At 36.3% G+C, this 20,983-nt stretch overlaps 1 protein-coding gene across 10 annotated transcripts in view; it reads left to right on the top strand.

The window, feature by feature from the left end:
- Positions 1-20,983, top strand: part of PLEKHA5 (pleckstrin homology domain containing A5) — a 200,610-nt gene that overhangs the window by 90,909 nt on the left and 88,718 nt on the right. Inside the window, exon 1 of one of the 10 annotated variants that reach the window (XM_054591383.1) lies at positions 8,203-8,299. The exons of the other annotated variants lie outside the window; for them this stretch is intronic. Coding sequence (XP_054447358.1) covers positions 8,205-8,299 — 95 coding nt within the window. The 5' untranslated portion in view covers positions 8,203-8,204. Of the gene's footprint in view, positions 1-8,202; positions 8,300-20,983 lie in introns of those variants that run through there. 10 annotated transcript variants of the gene reach the window in all.

Raw genomic sequence — 20,983 nt, 5'->3', positions numbered from 1 at the left:
TATTGAGTTTGGTATGAATTAGATTTACTTAACATTGTTTTTTTGTAGAAATCTTCTCAAGAAGAGTGAGACAATATGGTCTACTACTTTAAGCCAGTATATTTTTTATTGCAGCCCCCACCTCAAAAAAAGATGAGATATGTGTGAGTTTTCCGATCATTTATGTAATAAGTATGCTACCATGTGCTCCATAAACACCTAGTCTAGGTCAAGCCCTATTCTGAACGCTGGGGGAATTATGGTAAATGAGAGAATAAGGCATCTGGAATGCAGTTTACTCCTGGAAAGACAAGGAAAGTTTGACTGAAGTGGTAGACTATCCAGAATTGCAGGATATGTTTAGGCATCTAGGGGTTAATGGAAGGCTAAACATGTATAGGATGAAATAGGATATGTTAACATGAGCTGGCAGAGGGCACATTAGTGCTCACACATTTTAGTTGCACTGATCAATGCTTCTGTTGCTGTCATATCTGTTGGAAAAGATGGGGACTGAAATCAGAATCTTGGAAAAATGCCTGTGCTTAAGGGACATGAATAAGAGCATATAGCATGTGAAGAAAGTCAGAAAATTTGTGCAGAGAGCTAGGGTCAGAACTCAGGAGAATTCAATGTCATGGAAGCCAAGGATGTAAAGATTTCCCGTTGTCAAAAGCCACTCAGACATCAAAGGGACGAAAAAGAAACAGGCCATTGATGTAGCAATTATGAGACTATTGATTGACCTTTGAGAAAGCAGTTTTAGTAGCATGATTGGGGCAGACCTCTAGAGAGGTTTGGCAGAAGTAGAAAGATTCAAGAACTGAGGGAAGAGTGCTTTTTACATTTGAGAAACCTTCAATAATGTTAGCAAGCTTTAGGAAAAATTAAACAAATTCTATTTACTTATCTGTTGCTGCAGAACAAATTGCCCCAAAATATAATGATTAAAACAACAATAAACACTTCTGTGGATCAGGGATTTGCTACAAGTTGGCTGGATGGTTCTGGCTCAGGATTATGGGGTGCATCTTGTAGACTGACTCCCACAGATGGTTAGCGATTAATTGAGAAGACACATGTCAGATGATGTCAGTTATCTCAGTAAATCAGAAAATAACATTAGCTGCTGGGACTTACTGAGAGTGACTTGAGACTAGTAAAGTAGCCTCTCTGGGATTGGACTTGAACTAGAGGAATGGGATTGTCCAGTAACACTATTTTAGATGTATCAGAGACACAGTTCCAACAGAGGTTACCAGTGATTTTTTTGCTCAAAATGTTTACTCAGGTAGTGTCACATGAGTTATTTTCACCTAAATCCCAGCTCCTAATTTTTTTAAATTGGGGATACCAGTGTTTTGGTGGGGTTTTTTTTTTTAAGTATCCAAATTGTATTTAATCTCTTTGCCGTGGATGCTTGCCCTGGCTGGTGTGGCTCAGTTGATTGGAGCCTCATCTCATAAACCGGAAAGGGCGCAGGTTTGATTGCCAGTAGGGCGTGTGCACAGGCTGGGGATCCCCTCCCAGTCAGGGCATGTATGAGAGGCAACCTATGGCTATTTCTCTCCCCCTTTCCCTTCTTCTGCTCTCTCTAAAATCAACAAGCATGTCCTTGAATGAGGATTAAAAAGGGAGAGAATGTTAGAGGACGAAGATTTAAGTGTTAAACACCAAAATAAATGTTTTATTTAATTTTTTAATTTTTTTTGTTTTAATGTTTAAAATTTTGTGGAAATGTTTAATTTTTAAAATTAGATAAATTTGACATAGCATTGTGTACATTTAAGGTGTGCTTATGTAATTTGTTTCAGTGGTTATGAAAGTGGGGTCACTAAAAACAGGAGTAGTAGCAGCAGTTTTCTTTCTGGTTGGGTCAGACACTATAAAATAGCAGGTAATACGTATTCTTGCTGAAGGTTTTTTCTTCTTGAAATAATTCACACAAAAGAGAAAGTGAAAGAAGCTATTCAACCTTTGGTTCAATGTTTCTATCACATGGACCCCTTCTGTGTAGTTAAAATTTCTACTAAAAATAGAGAAGTTGATTTTCTTTACATTGTTATCAGCCACATCTCCGATAAAATGCCCAACACCACTTGAGAAGATTTATCAGTGAACTAATCTGCAGTCTCTATGTATCATTGAGCTTGACTGAGATGTGAAAGTGAACATAGATGTTTGCCTAAACTGTCATTTTACACGGCTTGTATTTTAAACAGTACAACTCTAGATTTTTTTATAAAGCCAAAATGTGGTCATAATTTATAATGAGCAGGTTCAAATCTCTGTGATACACTGTTTCTATACACAGACACACACCCTCTTATTTTTGCTAATCATTTCTCCATAAGTTTGTGACATTTGGGCTGTTCATTTTTATGTGCTGCTTTAAGAAGGAAGGAAGGAAAGAAGGAAGGGGGTGGGGAAGGGAGGAAAGAGAAAACTAGACTCAAGTAGTTTGCTCTTGGTTCCACTTTTAGTATTGATTTATAATCTGTTTTAAAATACTGCCTTCATTTAAAATGTCTTTACTCAACAATAAAAGAAACAATTAAAAAAATAATGTGCAAAAGCTCTGATCAGACATCTCACCAAAGAAACTATACAGATGGCTGATGAGCATATGAAAAGATGTTCCACATATTTGTCATTGGGGAACTACAAATTAAATTAACAGTGAGATACTACTACAGACTTACTGGAATGGCTGAAATCCAAAAAACTGCCCATACCCTTTGCTGGCAATATTGTGGAGCAATAGGAGTTTACAGTAATTGCTGGTAGGAATACAAAATTGGTAGATTGTTTGGCATTTTCATATGAAGCTAAACATAGTCTTACCATGCGATCCTGCAGTCATGACCCTTGGTATGTACCCAGATGAGTTGACAGCTTGCCTCCACACAAAAACCTGCACATGAATGTTCATAGCAGCTTTATTTGTAATTGCCAGAACTAAAAGCAGCCAAGATGATATCCTTTAACGGTGAATAGATAAGCGAACTATGGCACATTCATATAACGGAATGTGACTCAGCATTGAAAAGATACAGATGGGTATTACATGCGTATTGCTAAATGAAAGAAGCCATTCTAAAAAGTCTACCTCGTGTAAAGCTCCCACAGACATTCTGGAATAAGCATTCCGTCCCAGCGTAGAATGCAGACTGTGACAAAAGAATCTACTACAGATTTTTGACACAACCTTGCATGAGGACATGGGGTAACAAGGTGCTGACCTAATGTAATGTAACTTTGGAAATGAGCACGTCTGTAAAGTTAAAGAGAGTCTAAAGATATTGTACAATAAACATTTGAGTGAAGTCATCAAAAGCAAAGGAACTCTGAGAGACTCTCCCAGCCAAGAGGGGTCCTAGCCTCATTTTGATTCCTGCATCTGGAATATTGCTGAGTGCCCTCTCCTCATAACCACTGGATCTAGAGGTAGCGCTCTGCTCTGCTTTTTCCTCTGGGATTTTATCCTAAGCCGCTGGCACACAATACTTCTGACACTTGAGATTACACAGGTAATAAAAATATCACAACTGCCACCTGGTGGACAGCAATCATAAAGTGCCATGAGATGTGAGAAGCCTCCCAATTTCAGAGCTGTTAAAATGTTTTCTTTTTAAAAAGTGCTTCTGAGACTACATGAAATAGGGTACACTCCACGCATGGTTGTATGCTCATTCTTATTGTGAGGCGGTACGCTACCGCTTTTTGAGCACGAACAACACTTTCAGGAACTCTGGGACTCAGTCTGCAGCCATGGTCGTTTATCTTGTTAGTTTTAGTTTTTGTTAGATTTCTCAAAGCATGGTACATATGTCACTGGTCATATATAAGATGATTTTTATGTATGTTGTAAGCTGAGATGAGCCCATTCGGGCATTTGCCTTTGTGACCCATATCTTCCTTGCTCAAATCCTTGCTACCGGTTATGTTAGTGCATGACAGCAAGTCTAAGACTGAATTCTGCCACACACCCCATTACTGAGTTGGTACAGAAACGGTCATTTAACCTATTTTTGTAAGAATAGTAAAGTCCTTCCCTGCTGTGTGTTCTTTTTAGGCATCCTGACAAGCACCTTACATGCAATACTCTGACAAGAAGATGATCTGACAGGGAGATCAGCGACCGTAACAGGTTTAGGCATCAGAATCCTTCACTGAGAGGAACAAAGAACCTAGTGAAATTCTGTAGTGAGTCGCTATTCCAAAGGTGTTTGGCTGCTGGGGTAGCCAGATTTTTGTTTTCTGTGTATTCAAGGGCCTTCTAGCTATCCACATACTTTGAACATTCCTCATTTCACCATTAAAAAAAATGTATTTTCAATGTCTTTTATGCTAATAAACCCTCTGGTACAGATTTAGATAGTGATACTGGAAGTACTTGTGTGATGATCTTAGTTGCCTTACAGGAGGCTCGCTGATAGGTATTAATATATTTACCAGCTACTATTCTCCAGTGTTTATATTGAAGAATTTTAAAGTTAATGACAGGGTTACAAGGTAGTATGTGAATAAAATGTTCTTACTTTCATATTTATTACATGTTAGAAAATACAGCTAATAGATAAAAACTGATTATATAGATACTGCTTAGGATGAGGCTAAGTTGCTTTTTTTAAAAGTAAAATAATTCTCAAATACTGTTCATAGTACATGGGATACTCCCTCCTACATGGCATCATCTCAGAGCTAGCCAGGGCTGACTGAATTGGAGAACTCTGGTCTAAATGAATGGCTTTTCTGGGGCAGAATTCTACTATCAACCTCTTTCCTCACTTCTCTCTGTTTTAAGAGGATGGTGTGCTTGTTTGGTAGATAAGCTAGGTCTACCTTTGGACTAAATTCTTGATTAAGACATCATCCCAAGGAAAATACCTACCTTCTTTATAACCAAATCTTGTAGTGTGAAATTTTTTAAAAGAATTTGTTGCAGATAAACTTAATGTTCTTCAGTTTTAGAGAGTTTTATAAAATATTCCTAAGTAAATATGACTGACATGGAATTTTAGGCAGTTGGCCTCAATGACTGTTTCCACTTAAAGCATTTTCAGTAATTATCAGCCAGTATTGTCATACAGTAAAATTAATATGATAATCCTTCAAAACATATGGCTTTAAATGTATATACACATTCTGAAAGAATTCATGTCATTACCATGTGGAATATCTACACTTTGTGTTTTATGCATTTCATAAATATATTTGAATCTGTCAGAATCAGAGTAACCTCTCTTTTAGCCACAGTGCGGCAGCAATTTCAGGACATTAAGGGACAGACACCAGTGAAAAGATTTTTGCATTCCCTTTATTCCACATTCTATGAATGCTTCGCAGTAGCTGGCTATTGCCTGTACTGTTGATTCCAGTCCTTTTCCCCAAGAGTGGGAATCTCAGTACCTAAATACTTAGGGGCCCCAGAAGCGCTTGCGTTTGCTCCATCTTTGTGGAGACATGATGCCTGTCCTCAACCCCAGCCAGCTCCCATAGCACAGGGGAGGAATGTGCAACTCCTTGCATTACTTTCCTCAGGACAGAAATCCTGGAACGTTGCAAGAACTTGCTAACCACATCTACAACATTTGCAAACAAGTAAAATTTCTACACAAAGTTTTAATTGGCAGAATTTGTGGGGTTTTAATATAAACTTTAGTACAGAATTGCAAGTGTTGGTGGTTTTCCTTTGCTACCTTATCCTATATGGTCTGCCTTCTGGGAAGGACTGTTCTTACAGGTTTGTGGAACCTCGCTTTCGAACAACAGCAGTGGTAAACAATCTGTTATGTCATATTCTTGTGAGAAGCAAAAAGAAAAAGAAAAAGGGGGGGAAGCCTTAGACAATGATGTCAAAGGGTCCTAACTGTCCAAGGAATTTCCGCAGAAGATCTCCATAACATCAAACAATTAAGGTCTCTTTCATTTGTGATTTACATCAGAATGCTGTGCTAATTCTCTCTCCTGAACAAGCTGAGTGGGCAGTTCTGTGTGTGGTGTGGGAATTAACTTGAATTTTAGTATGTAAGTTTACATTTTAAATGTTAGAATCCTGTATGTAATAAAGAAGATCCCAGATTATGTCCAGTCAAAGGAGGAATTATCAAATAGTCTACTGTATCAATACAAGCAAGTTGAAGTACTACTGACCAGGATTGGTTAAATTCCAAAGTAAATTCAGATTGTTACATATTTCGTATTACAGCTTCATCAGTTATTTTTTAATTGCTGTAAAATTCATATAGCATAAAATTAGCCACTGTAAGGTACAGTTCAGTGACATGTAATACATTAACAGTGATGAGCAACCACCACCTCTTCTGGTTGCAAAATGTTTTCATCACCCCAAAAGTAAACCATATGCCCATTAAGCAGTCACACCCTATTTCTCCCTTCCCCACAGCCCCTGGCAACCATTAGTCTGCGTTCTTTCTGTATGGATTTACACATTCTAGGTATTCCTTATAAATGGAATCATACAATATGTGACCTTTGTGCCTGCCTTCTTTCACTTAGCAGAATGACATTGAGGTTCGCTCATGTTGTAGCATCTATCAGTTAGTTCTTCGTTCTTTTTACATTTGTGCCAACACTAAATGTTTATGCTGGGATTCTGAATAGGCCCTGGGGCTTCCAGATTACATTTTGAGCGATCAGGAATTTTTGTTGTTGTTAGTAACAGTAGTATATATTGTCTTATGAAACTTTTCAAAGGCAGTCCATGAAACTGATCCATTTATCTATTCTTGTTTTGTCTTTTTTTCTAATATGTAAATAATATTTTTGAAATATTTAGCCAACATAGGAGTCAGCATTAAATACACAGATAGATTACAAGATTTTTTTTTTATTTGTTTGACAGTTATTTTACTGCATAAAAGAAAGTGGGTTATGTCCTTCCAGTTTCCTTTGGCTGTATCTTTTGGTTTTGTTTTGTTTTTTTTCTGCTGTGCAGAACTTAAAAGTTTTGGTACCATAGCCTTCCTTTTGTTGCTGGTGGTTAATGTTCTCCAGTTACATAATGCAGTGAACTGTTTTTTTATACTAAATTAGAATTTGATTGATTTAAATATGGTTTATTGATTTGTCATAGAATGAGGTGGGCCAGTCTCTGTGCTTAACAAACTGCTATCCTCCCTGCCCTCTAAACTTTCTTCCCATTGGAAAGAGTCCAGCTTTTGTCCTGGTGGTTTGTCTGCCAGGCGCCCTGGGAAGGTGAGCCTCTTGCGCCCCAGGGTATGGGTAATAATTATTCTTCGAAGGCTGCCCTATTTCCTACACCAGTGATTCGTTTGATGCAACCGTGGAAGGAGCCAAGACAGAAAACTAAGAGATACCTGCTTCGTGCTTTTATTTGTAGTAGTGAGGTTTTCAGTGTAAGTTCTGCTTTATAGTAAGCAACACTACTTTATGGGAAAATCAACTTTCTGAAGGGCATTTGAAAAATTCAAGTGCTCACCAACCCTCTTTGTGACTTAATAAAACTCTGCTGATAAAACTCTCTAGTAGCTCTTGTGTCCAACCAGGTAACACCCTCACTCCTTGGTATAATGTTCACAAAGTTCCACCCTGTTCTTCACCTGCCCTTTTTAAGCCACTGCATTGTAACCAAGCCAAACTAGCCATCTCATTTTTACTATAATGTTTTTTCATCAAGACTTTTTTTTCCTGCTCTCCAGATCCTCCCACCTACAGCTGATGGGGTTTCATGCGCAAAGCCCACTCATGCTTATCTCAGCTGTTTTGAGCTAAGAGCACTAATAGTTATTGCTTAATGAGCTTTAATTATGTATCAGATATTGTTGTAAGGACTAATATTTCCATTCATTTAATCCTCATAACAGTTAGATGATGATGATGTTGTTGTTATTCCCACTTTGGAGATGGAGATGAAGAACTGAGGAGGCACAGAGGGGTACAGTAGTGTTCTGAAGGCCTGATCCAAGACTCTGGTCCCAGAATTTATTCACGTCATAGCATATCATATTCTTATTTGTATTTGAGTTGTATACTTATTTTCCCACAACTAGTTTGAATATTACTTTATTTTTATCTTTTTTCCACAGGATCTGGCAAATACTTCTTTTAGAGAAGAAGCAATATTCTTGATAAATCTTTGTTGAATGAATTTTTTTAAGAAAAGACTATTACTAGTAGTTAGGGAAAGTAAATCCCAACCCAAGTTTGTTTGTTTTTCTTTTTAACACTTAGGCAGCAAGATGTGTAACATTGCCAGTAAAGTTCATGGTTCAAGGAATTTATACAAAGGGGGTGTAAAAACAGTCAAAGAAATTATGCCTCCAGTGCCAGAAATGTGAGTACAGAAAAGTGGCAAGTTCAAACCTGTTTTGTTTTGGTTTTAAGGGATAATTACTATACCTCAATAAAACCTGGCCTTGACAGGCAAATGGTCTCGGTTGTAGTTGTTGCCACAAGACTTCCGGATTATGTCATGTAATATGAGGAGGAAAGGACAACTTATGGAGTTAGTTTCTTTCTTAGGACCTTTTCATTGAGTCAGTTGTATAGATAAAAAGTGTCTTAAGTCCCAAGGCTGTATCTCAGTCATGAGTTTTCATAATTTATACTGTCCTATTGTGTGGTAGTGAAAATTTTTTTTACATGCATATTTTCTTGTTTCCTTGAAAGAAAGTAAGCAATAATTTCTAATTGAGTAAATTAAGCCAGTACACAAAGCAACCATTATAATAGTTTCTTTGAGGCCTATTTTTTGTTCAAGGAAACTGGTAACACTGTCATGTGTTTGATTCTATTCCTTCATCAAGAACAGGCCATGTATCTTTGAGGCGGATGGTACAAATGTAGAATCAACTTAGTACCTGAATAATCAATATTCTATTGGTTAAGTTACTCTTTGTAGAAAATCCGTTAGATTTTATTTTTTTCAGAATGAAAATACATCTATATACAGATATAGTCACAAACTATCACTCAAAAATGTATATGCACCCAGAGTTGAAACTGGGACCCAGGCAAAGAAACTAGAACTGAATTTCTATTTGTTTCCTTACTTTTCTTATTCATATACCATGGTTGTTGATTTATTATTTCATATTGATCAACGTGTTCTTGGGTCTGAATTTCTTTCCTGTGTTAGAATTTAAGATTATCTTTCATAAAACACACGTGCACTTGACCCTTAAGCAACACAGTTTGAAATGTACAGATCCTCTTATACACAGATTGGGGGTTTTCCCAATACATATGTGCACTACTGTAAATTTATTTTCCTTATAATTTTCTTAATATTTTATTTAGCTTACTTTATTGTAAGAATACAGTATGTAATACATATGAGATACAAAATGTGTTAATCATAGTTTATGAATAACAAAAAAAGTTTGTTACCGGTAAGGCTACCAGTCAGCTGTAGGCTATTAGTCATTAAGTTTTCAGGAGTTTAAAATTTATAGGTGGATGTTTAAGTGCATGAGGGTCAGCACCTGAACCTCCACACTGTTAAAGGGTGAACTGTATTTCCGAATTAAATTTCATATTAGTTACTATTTTACATTTAGATACAAAAGTAAATTAAAAGTTTCCATACTATATTTATTGCACACTTTTTTACTTGAAATTTTTCTAGAAATGTAACAGCTACAGTGAAAACACAGAGTCCAGAGCCTATTTACAAATTCATTACTCAGAATACATTTTTTTCCTACCAGGTGAAATTATTTTGGAGCACCCAGAGAGAGAGTTCAGATATTCACAGGAGATATAAATATAAGCAGACATTACACCTAGAGCTCAGAAGTAGAGATTTCATATGGTAATAGGCGAAGGGAAGGAAGATGATCGGTTTTAATGCCCTCACCATTGTCTTTTAGATTGTCTCACTTTCGTTTGTATTTCATTGTATAAATGAACTTATTAGAAGTAGTCCATTCTCCGTTAGTATTTACTTTTGTATTTATTGTGCAAAAGAATTTATATACATCCCTGCTGTCGGATTCTTTGAAATGTAAGTGTGTTTGACAGCCATTTTGTTGATGGCACCAGTTATTCCTCGTTTGTAATATTGAAACCACCTGTGTGAGGGAATGGGCGCAATCTCTCTGAGGAGGTAATGTTTGTGCTGGACCCTCTGTCATGTAAATCAGTGATGTACACAATTTATGACATTTTAAAAGGAGAAAGTCACTGTCAATCTCACACAAAAGATGGGGGAAACCCAAAAAGGATTGGAGAAGGAAATAAAGGGAATGTAAAATGGGCTAAGTCAAGGCCTTATTAAACTGGCCTTAGAGAGCCAACTTTGTTCATTGATGTCCTGAGAATGGCCTATTTTTAAATTAGAAGTTTCTGAGTCCCATTAAGACACAAGCATATTTCAGTAGCTGCCACTCCTGGGGAAGAAGATTCTAATGATATGAAGGATTTCCCATTATAAGTGGGTCCTTTCTAAAGAGAAGTTTATGGACTAATATGATGCTTAAATCCTGCAACTCTTCCAGTTATTTTCCAAGAGTTTGCCACATTGTGAAATTTTAGCTCTAATAGAACAGAAAGATGAAACAGCCCTTGAACATCTGTTGGGTAGTAAATTGAGAATATCTGAACTGTTATGTCAAGTGTCAAGTGAGGACGACTAACAAGAGTGTTTAGAAATTGTTGGCCCGACACTTAACATTGTCTTGCTTGGAGGCATAGTTTGTTTCTCCACTGAACTGCAGTTGATGTACTGGTTAGTACAGCAAGTATATTTAAAATCTGTCTGAGGTTATCAACAGATGTGAGTGTTTAATTTCTGTGAGTTGATTACTCTTTACCTGATTACCGCTTATTAATAGAAGATAATGAGGGTGTGAGAGACCAAATTTTTGAATTATTTTAGACTTTTGTAATTATTGTTGCCCTGGTGTTACTATTTAAGTCATGAAGATACGGTATGTAATATGGTAAGATAAGTGAATTTGGAAATTTGGGATGAAAAGAAAAGGAGACTATCAGCATTCTTGTTGGGTTGGCCAAAAAGTTCATTTGGTTTTTTTCCATACGATGGCTCTAGTAACACTTAGTTGGCTTTAACTTCATTCAAAACAATTTTGTTAGATTGTATTGTGACAGCTGCCATACCAGGATGCATTAAAAAAAAAATTCAAAGTCAGTGAATTTTTGTGTAGTCATTTTAATATTGAAGAGGGAAGAAAATACGCAACAGTTTTGGCATATTATGTTTTATTTCAAGAAAGGTGAAAAAAAAACTAAAACGAAAAAAAGATTTGTGCAGTGTATGGAGAAGGTGCTGTGACTGATGAAACATGTCAAAAACAGTTTGTGAAGTTTTGTGCTGGAGATTTCTCTCTGGATGGTGCTCCATGGTCAGGTAGACCAGTTGAAGTTGATAGCGATCAAGTCAAGACATTAATTAAGAACAATCAATGTTATACCACATGGGAGATAGCTGACACACTCAAAATATCCAAATTGATAAAGTTATTGGTGAAAATGAAAATGAATCTTTTATTTTACAGAAAAAACCTTACAGACTTTTTTGGTCAACCACTACTTTGCCTCTGTACAACTTTGTAGCTGAATATTGTATTATGATAAGAAATTTATTTGTTTTCTGCCCCCAGTTTCTGGCACAGAGCTACTCAGACTCTTGAAATTTCCTGAATGATCGTGTCTTTTGTCATTCATGAAGTAACTTGGAGTGGGGACCCTAGGTAGCCTCCGTATTTGGAGGGTTAGAATGCTCAGCCTCACTCACTGACCTCTGGGAAGGGGAAGTGGAGGGCGGGGCTGCAGCAAGGCTTGGATGAGCTGCCTGGTTGTGAATGCCTCTGCTTGCCAGGAGGTTGGCACACCCCAGTACTATGGGGGCAGAAGCCCCTGCGCTCAGGACCCTTCCAGACCCTGTCCTACCTACCTCTCCATCTGACTATTCATCTGTGTCTTTCATAGTATATTGGTGAACATAACTAAGTGTTCTCTTGAGTCCTGTGAGCGCCTCTAGCATATTAATCAAATCCAAGGAGGAAGTCATGGGAACCTCCAGTTCACAGCCAGTAGGACAGGTAGCACCCTGGACTTGCGACTGGCCTGTCTAAAGTGGAGGCAGTCTTGTAGGACTGAGCCCTTCTCCTGTTAGGTCTGATATTGTCTCCAAGTAGAGGGTGTGAGAATTGAGCTCATTATTTGATGGTATTGGAAAAAACACACTTTGGAAATACGCACTTGTGCTCTTTTTCCTTTTTCTGGTCTGAAGAATGGTACTAAATGACCTAGGAGATAAACATCAGTAATCAACTGATGCAACATTTGAGTACTTCATGTTATACAGAGTACCACATGGACACTATATGGAAAAAGAGATCGGTAGGAGAGCTATTTCTTACCCATCAAGAATTTCTATATTGGATATTAGTGATGAATACATTGGCACCAAATTATTGGGTACTGGACTGAGTAATTTGGATTAAAGCCTGTTTTATTTACATTGTGAACACTGGGGAACCGGGCCACATAAGTCAAGGCCAAGGGTGGAATTTTCAAGAAGTGAGTGGTCAGGAGCTTTAAATGTCACTGAGAAGTGAAATAACACTAAAAACTGAAAAAAGATAGTTGTCACACCTGACCCTCAGTCATTGTCACAAACATACCTGAGGTGCGCACTGAAACATGTTATTTTTGGCAACTATATTGGCAGCCCTCGCTGGCCTTTTTTTCTTATGTGGCCTTTTTAGTGTGATTCCTGCCCTATAACATGGAGGTACATGAAAAGAGAATCATGATTAATTGAGATTTAGGGTCACTACCGATTTAAGGAAGTTTATTATTAGGTCCAACAAAGGTGGAGCACCCCTTCATATCTGCCTCAGCTTTGTTTACTAAAAACGTGGTTTGGGCAGAGTTGAGGAAGTTAATAAGCTAGCCATCGGCTGACATTTGGGAAGAGCAGGGCAGAATTTTATAAGGCATTTGTGAGAATTGCCCTGTTGGTATGCATTTTTTTCCCTCCAATGAATAATTTCTCTTTTTATAGGTGTAAATTTTAGATTGCATCTTAAATTTGTACTTGGACAACTACTGCTATCGCTAACTGAAATCTCTTGAAATAGTCAGGCCGGCTGTCATTTACATGGTTCATAATCATTTTTCCAGATTTCCCCAGGCATTTAGCCACTTCCTCTTCGGTGCTGCACAAATCAGGTTATGTTATAATGATCTGTTTACAGCACTCTCTTCCCTAATAAACTGTCAGTTCGAAGCTGTTACGGCCTGGAGAGGAGGAACCTTATCTTATTCCCCCTTTTATGTTCATTGCCCGACGACAGTGTTTTCCCTGTGGAACTCCTATAATCACTGGGTGCGTGATGAAGGGGGCCTGAACCCACCGGGTCCTAGAGGAATAATGAGGGTGCTGGTCATTTCATGCACCAAACATTTGGTCAGCTTGTTAGTTTTCAGTATTCCTGGTAATCTCTTCCACTCTCATGACAGATCTCTGCTGCTTCATTATTGATTGTTTTTCTCCTGACAGCAGTATGCAAAACCCGTATGGCACTGTGTGATTCTGCAAACATATTATGCTGCAATTTTATTACAGAAATGTCTGCCTTCAGATGGGATGATCTTATAGCATATGAAATAATGAATACACCAAAATCAGATCTGCTAGAGTAATAACTGTCCTGATGATTAAAACAGGCCAGCTATGACTTGGGGTTAAGAATAATAAACTGGCCACATTTTAACCATCATATATTCAGTTTATAGATTATGTCATTTGAAAGGGGCTGTCTCTCCTTTGCTTTTAGAACTGTGGGAAGATTTTGTTGACTTCTTTCGAAGTTTTCAAGATTGGATTCTGTGTTTTTTAGTGTGGGAAGGTTCAACTGAACATAGTTGAGACTAGCAAAACCTCGATGTTAGAAAAAGATGGGTAAGATCATGAATCACTGCTTGTCTAAAACATATGCAAACCCCTCTGGTTATAGCAAACTGTTGGCTTCCTTGTCTGTATTTCAAGTTACATGATGAAACAATTTTCTTTTCTCAACTCGATGCTATTGTAAATTTTTGTTATAGCAGTATCATATGAAGGGTGTAGCTTAACACCAGTTATGTTACATGCCAGGTTGAGTTGTAAGACAACTCACATTGAGGTATCCGAACATTTTTACAATATTAGCATTCTAAATGAGATTTTTTCATTCGTTTTATTTTTTAAATTTTTTATCGTATTTTTTTCCATTACCATTTAACCCCCTTATACCTCCCTCCCCCAACGAGATATGTACAATAGTGTTTTGTAAAATCATTTGTCCATACTTTGTGTAGACACACCATTTTGGCTGAAATGCATGAAATGCAGAAGAAATATAGTCGGCTATTAAATATGAGTTAACATTTAATTAAACACATGTAGATTCTGTTCCATTTGCTTATATGGTTTTTCTCATACAGTTCTCACTATTATCCCATGAGAATTAAATTATCTTTACTTTTCATATGAGGACACTGAGGCATGGAAAGACAAAATAACTTGCCTGTGGTAAGAGGACTGTTGAGAAGAGCTGGGCTTGGACTCAGATTATCAGACTCTAGAACCCACATACATCCTTGTGAATATTAAACTGGACTGCCATGAGAACAGACATACGAAGAAAGGCTTAACCTCACTTGGAATTCACACACACACATACATACATACGCGCGCGCGCACACACACACACACACACACACAATTAGATCTGTGTGATGACAGGTACTTTCTGTTAGGTTTGCAAAGAAGAAAAATAATTATCAATACCCAGAATGTGGGGAAAAGAAAAATCTGATGTATTGAGGTACAAATAAAAGGTGTTACTTTTTTTTTTTTTTTGAAAGACAAAACATGTAAATGTTGAAAACACATGCTTTGACCTAGCAACCTGACTTCTAAGGATTATCTTGCACAGCGAAACACAGAAAACACAAAGATGCCTCGATGGTTATATACATTAAATATTGTTTATAATAACAAAAACTTAAAGTTAAGTGTTCAGTGGTAAACAGGTTTAGATAACTGTGATGGCCAGTCATCAAAAAAGGAAAAGTTAGGAATATAATTACTGACATGGAAAGTTGTTCATGACACCTTGTTGAATGAAAAGAACGAGTTGCAAAACAATATATATAGTCTGCTTTCCCTACGTTGAATAAATATATCTTTATATACACAAACTCTGGTATAAAAGGATGTTCACCCAAATGTTAGCAGCTGTTAGCTTTACTGCTGGGCAGTGTAACTGAGCGAATAAGTGTATGGGCAGTGGAGACCCTCTACTCAGGTTTGAATCCTGCTGAATTACTTACTAGCATTGTGACCGTGGACATGGTCCCTAACTGTTTTGTGCCTCAGGTTCTTTAGTACAATGAAGGTAATTACAGAACCTGTATCATTCGTAAAGTGCGTGACTTAATAACTGATTGATAAATCTGAGTAGCTGTTACCATTTCTCAGTGGTGGAACTCCAGGCAATTTTAGTTTTCTTTATACCTTTTATTGGTCAAAATTTTGAAAGACATATGTATCAGCTTCAGAAACAAGAACAAAATATTATTAAAGGAGTCATTCAAATTGTTAATGCTTACAGTTTTAACAGGAAATATGTATTTATTTGAGCTAAGGTTATTTTAAGTTTCTCCCTGAATATTTTCTTCCAGAGCTGTTTGCAAACATATATAGCATTTTACCCTATTTAGAGGAAATTTCATCATGCCAACTTTAAGGGAATTGAAGTCACATTTTACTCTTAGGACTGGAGAGCATGCATAATCTCAACAAATGCTTCCTGATGAAGCTGCCTTAATTTGCGGCCGCAGTGACATGCTAGTATGTGACGTCAGTGGTGTCAGCCTTAGAGTGGCAGGCCCGCCCGACAGCACGGAGCATTTCTTTAGTGCTTAGTCCACGGTGCTCATTTGGGAGCAGTTCAGAGACAAAGGAGTTGAGTTCTTTTCGAATTCCAGTATCCTTTTTTTGCCTGTAGTTGAATGTCTGTTTACAAATGTGATTTTGTTGAAGGCTGGTGAGTAGTTCTTGTTACTTTTAGATGTAAATAGTTAATGGCTAAATAAGCAGTAATCCTTTTTTTCCTCTGTGAATGATTCTGTGGTAAGTAATCTTGGAGCCCTAATGCCAGGCTCAGTGCCTCATGCAAAGGATTTACATATTATAAATGTTTCTATAACAGATTATATTTTTATAGAAATGTAATGCATTATTAGGTTTTCAAATGACTTTGGCATTTTAAGATGTAATCTTCCTCTGAGTCTCTCCTTAACTATAAGCTAATGCATGGTAGTTGCAAATTGCCTTAAAGCCTAAAGATTTTCATTAAAAATTTTTAATTTATCTTATTTATTTTTTTAACTTAGAGGAAAAACTTGATTTTTTAAAATAAAGAGAACTAAATGAATAATTCTCAGAAGTTTCTATGGAGGTGCTAACAATACCATTACATCATGTTTTTATTAAAAATTATATTAAATATTAGTCTAAACTAACATTTTGTTGAGGCTGCTAATATTTATTTAATTCTTTAATTATTTGGGCTGTTTGAGTAATGTAGTTCAAAATAAGAATCCTCATTAACCTAAAATAGAAGAGCAATATGATGACAGCAGATTTTATTGTAGACAACAGCTTGGCATTTAAAGAAATTAAGAAAGTTATTGCAGTCACTGATTATAAAGGCTCAGTAACATGTCTTTAAAGATTTATTTTTAACAATATTAATTCATGTCTCTTTGAACTGCACTGTTGTAAATTTTAGTTGTTCTGAAAGTATTAGTTTGACAATTAGGTTATCGAGTGAGTTTTTTTATGTAGCTGTTTTTCTTAGAACTTTTTTTCTCCATTTTGAGTGGATACATGATACTATTGTAATTTCATGCTATTTATATAGTACAAACCAAAGCCTTTAAAATCTTTTACATTTTGCCATTTTAGGCATAATTCTATTCCTGCAGGTTCAGTAGCAGTCTTGTGATTTCAAGGACCTTTAGAGGAAATTTCAAACAAAGTTTTCTCTTGAAGAACAGACACACTGTACTTTTAAAGTCCAGCTGAGGAGAAGGCAATATAGAAATTCTTAATAAAAACAGTAAATATTTTCACTTCAGTTTTCTGGAGCAATTAAAGAATAAGACTAGTTTTACGTATATTGTATGTGAATAGATGGTTAGGTGTTGAAGGAAGATGATCTAAATCAGCTTTTTATATGTGAATGTGCAAAGATAGCACATTTGAGGAATTATGAGTAACTGCTTCATATTATGATTCTTAGTACATTATACTACTTCTATATTTAGAAGCATAAGAAATATAGAAGTAGGGTTTCAAGTTCATTTTATTTGACTTGATGGCCTTATTTCAAGATCCACAATTTTTCCCTTATGTTGCAGAATTTTCAGCTGGAAGCTGAAAATTGTGCCCAGAGCTAGAAAAGTCAAGTTTATGGAGAACTCATGAATATTTTTATCCCCTTTAAAAATTAATCTTGAATCCACTTAAAATATTTTATCATGGTTTTCAAAGAGCTTATATTTTAAACTTAATCAGTAAACTATGTAATGATGATGAATTGGAATATATCACTATACATTTAAACAAAGATGTTTTTGAGGCATTATGACATCAGAGGTCACTGACCTAAATACCACTGAAGTTCAAGTGAGGAGAAGCTACTTAAACTTTTTTGTATGGAGAGCAAATTAAATAAATGGCAAGGGGTCGGGGGAAGAACAAGGAGGAACTGAGCAGAGCTGCAGGGGAAGAACCTGAAATTGACATAGGTTTTAGTCGAGTGTAAAGCTCTAAATGGGTGAACAGCTTGTCCGTTCTCTGATGCATAAAATATGCACTGAAGAACCTTTCCACCAATACTGAAGCCTGTGGAAAAGTATAATTGTGCTGTTTATTCTTTGAGTTTGGAATTTAGGTTAGTAAGCTCATATGGAATAGTAGTCTTTAAGCTGCATATTGTCTTGAATTATATTTTTGTTTCCTAGTGGTGGACAGTTACAAACCCTTGTGTATGTTAGATGCTGAATAAATATTTGAGCATAAACAAATGAATTGATTAATCAAGTTAAATGACTGAGGGAAATACGTCTTGATCTTTGTGTTACAGAGATTCACCTTCCCTGTGATTACGAAAACCTGCTAGTTATCTAACCAACTACTAGCATGACATGGCCTCGTATTCAGTTAGAAGGAAACGTGTCTCTGGGGCATAATACTTCCATCACAGGGTACTGCAGGGGCCAGTGGATTTCATTGCTGGCACTACGTGCTGTATCAGTGTCTCTGCTACAGAAAGTGGGCCTTCCCTGCTATTCTGGGTCAGAGTTCTGTCTCACTCTTGCCTCTCCTGTGAGTTGAGAGATTTCTCAGTGCTTGAGAATAATGATTTGCTGCTGATTTTGAGCCTTAATTAGTGCTGTGTTCGTCACATAACTACATTAAGTATTTGGATGCTTTCAGAGTTAAAAAAAAAAACATATGTATTATTTTGCAATTGAAATGACAGTAGTGGAGCAAATATATTGTTTCAAAACTTAAATTACAAATTTTATATGCAGATATATTGTTATTCAGAGCCTTGATTTTCAGCCCCATTTCCATGCTCCTTCCCTTGAATCTGTGCTAAAATTCTTCCCACATCTGACTACTCCTTCTGATCCTGAGGCTGAATTCAAATGGTAGCCACTTCGGTGACATCTTGCCTGCTTTTCCCTTTCTAATCAACATCAATCCCTAATCAGATCTCCCCTTTGCCTTTTTGTTTATTACTCTTCGTGTTTGTTTATAACATTCTTAAGGTTATCTCACCAATGCCTTTCTCATATTGAACGAATGAAAGTATTTAAGTTGCACTGCAGTACAGCCATTTTGAAGGAAAGTCTACTTTTTCTTTTTGCAAAATTTTTTTGTTTTGTGGAGGTATCATTTGACTTATTAGCAACAATCTTTTTGTTCCAGAAGTGATTGTTTAGATACAGCTCATGTGGTATTAAAATGATTAAATATTCTGCAATGAAGAATAGTAAGATTAAATGTCTACTGATTTTTTTCTATTTGAATTGAGCTATTCTATCCATTTGACTTCAGAAGAATGTTTCATCTATAATAAAATTGTATCTTCTGAAAAATGTGTGGTTATTCATGTGTAGGTTAGAATTAGGTTAATGTTAGAGTATCATATGACAATGCCTCAAAGACATGATGCTTAAATTTAACTTTTTAAATTTGTTTGCTTCCTTTATTTAATGTTACAATAAAACATTACTAATTAGCATTAATTAGGGAGTATAAGGGTATATACCTAGAATTTCATTAATTCAGATATGTTGCATTATTGCTTTTAAACGCCAAGAAGGACATTTCTTACTACTGACATATTTCTGAGTTTGGGATTCTGCTCAGTTTTATTCTAAAACCTCAATAGACTTTTGCAATTAATAGTGTATATTTTTTATACAGGTAGCTAATTTTTCAAAAATTCTTTTAGACCACTAAAATATGCCCTGTGATCATTTTCATTCTGTTACATGGTTTTACAAGGGTTTTTTGCATAGATCATTTAATAATAAACTTTAACCTTAGATCAAATAATCAGCCTTCTCATTTATTAAATTATAGTTATATACACCAATGTGTTTTACATTAAAGATAAGGCACAGAGCCAACGACTATTTCAAGCAAGAAAGTAACATAATTTTACTTCTTTTCAAGAAATCTCATTCTGCCAGCCCATTCAAGTTTAGCTAATATTAGGTGGGGTCTTGAAGAGTCTTGGTGACTTAAGAGCCTGAACTGCAACAATGATGGAGATGCTGTTAGCTGTCTGCTGTCATGGGGCTGTATCTGGGTGGCAGCCAGAAATGTCACCTGATTCTTGAATTCTTGGCAGAAAATTATTTTGGTAGATTACAGATTACTTTGGTGGTTGTATATATTCTAAGAATCATATTTAGGTTTTAACCATAGTGACATTTGCATTTCCCATTTAAAAGTTAAGACCACTCAAAAATGACTTACAGGTAACAAAATTATCTTAGTCATTTTTGCTTATAAGGTAATTTGCAGGTGATCTAAAATGCAATTGTGCTGTGACCCTCAGGATGGGTAACAGTAATGAATGTAATAAGTAGATTTTGTTCATAACCAGCATGATGTTAATTGAATTAGTCTTGCATTACTTACAGAATTCTTTAAAATCTGTTATCAGGTGTTTGTTTTCTATAATCTAAATGTGTATGTTGATTTTTATTTAAGAAGGCTTTTTTTGTGTGAAATGATTTAGAAATTATCTATAAATAACCAAAAACTAAAACAGATGAATTTGTCTGTGAGCCTCATATTTTGAATTTTTTATTTTTATTAATTTTATTTATTTATTTTTAGAGAGGGGCAGGGAGACAGAGAGGGAGAGAAACATCAATGTGTGGTTGACTCTCATATGCCCCCTACCAGACGTGGCCCGCAACCCAGGCATGTGCTTTGACTGGGAATTGAACCAGTCACCCTTTGGTTCATAGGCTGGCACTCAGTCTGCTGAGCCACACCAGCCAGGGCTGAATTTTTTATGTTTTATCTGTATTGTTTCTAGTCTGTAATAATGCTTTTAGCTTTATCCTTACAGCATTACATCATACTGATACTTTCCCACTGGGAAAAGCAAGATTTTCAGTTCCTTATGGGTGCTTTTATGAAACCCATTCTTTACAATTGTTATTTGTACTTAAAGTCTTTGGTACCTGTAATTAGGGAAATAAGAAGTAACATTTATAAATATGTTGTGATAATTTTGTCTGAGCAGCTTTGAGTAGAAGATGATTGTGAAGCCTTAGAGACTAGGAAGACGGAAAAGAGATACTGGGTTTATCATTAAATTGGAGTAAGGAAAGGTGTCATTACCGTGCTTCAGTTAGAGATAGACTTGAGGTGACACTAGGCAGTGAGATGGAAAGAAGAGGA

Source organism: Pteronotus mesoamericanus, unplaced genomic scaffold, assembly GCF_021234165.1.
Source record: "Pteronotus mesoamericanus isolate MK-2021 breed Mesoamerican mustached bat unplaced genomic scaffold, CSHL_Meso_final scaffold_21, whole genome shotgun sequence".
Taxonomy (NCBI): Eukaryota; Metazoa; Chordata; class Mammalia; order Chiroptera; family Mormoopidae; genus Pteronotus; species Pteronotus mesoamericanus.
The sequence above is the reverse complement of the archived record's forward strand: the minus strand, read 5'-3'. Positions and strand labels throughout refer to the sequence as shown.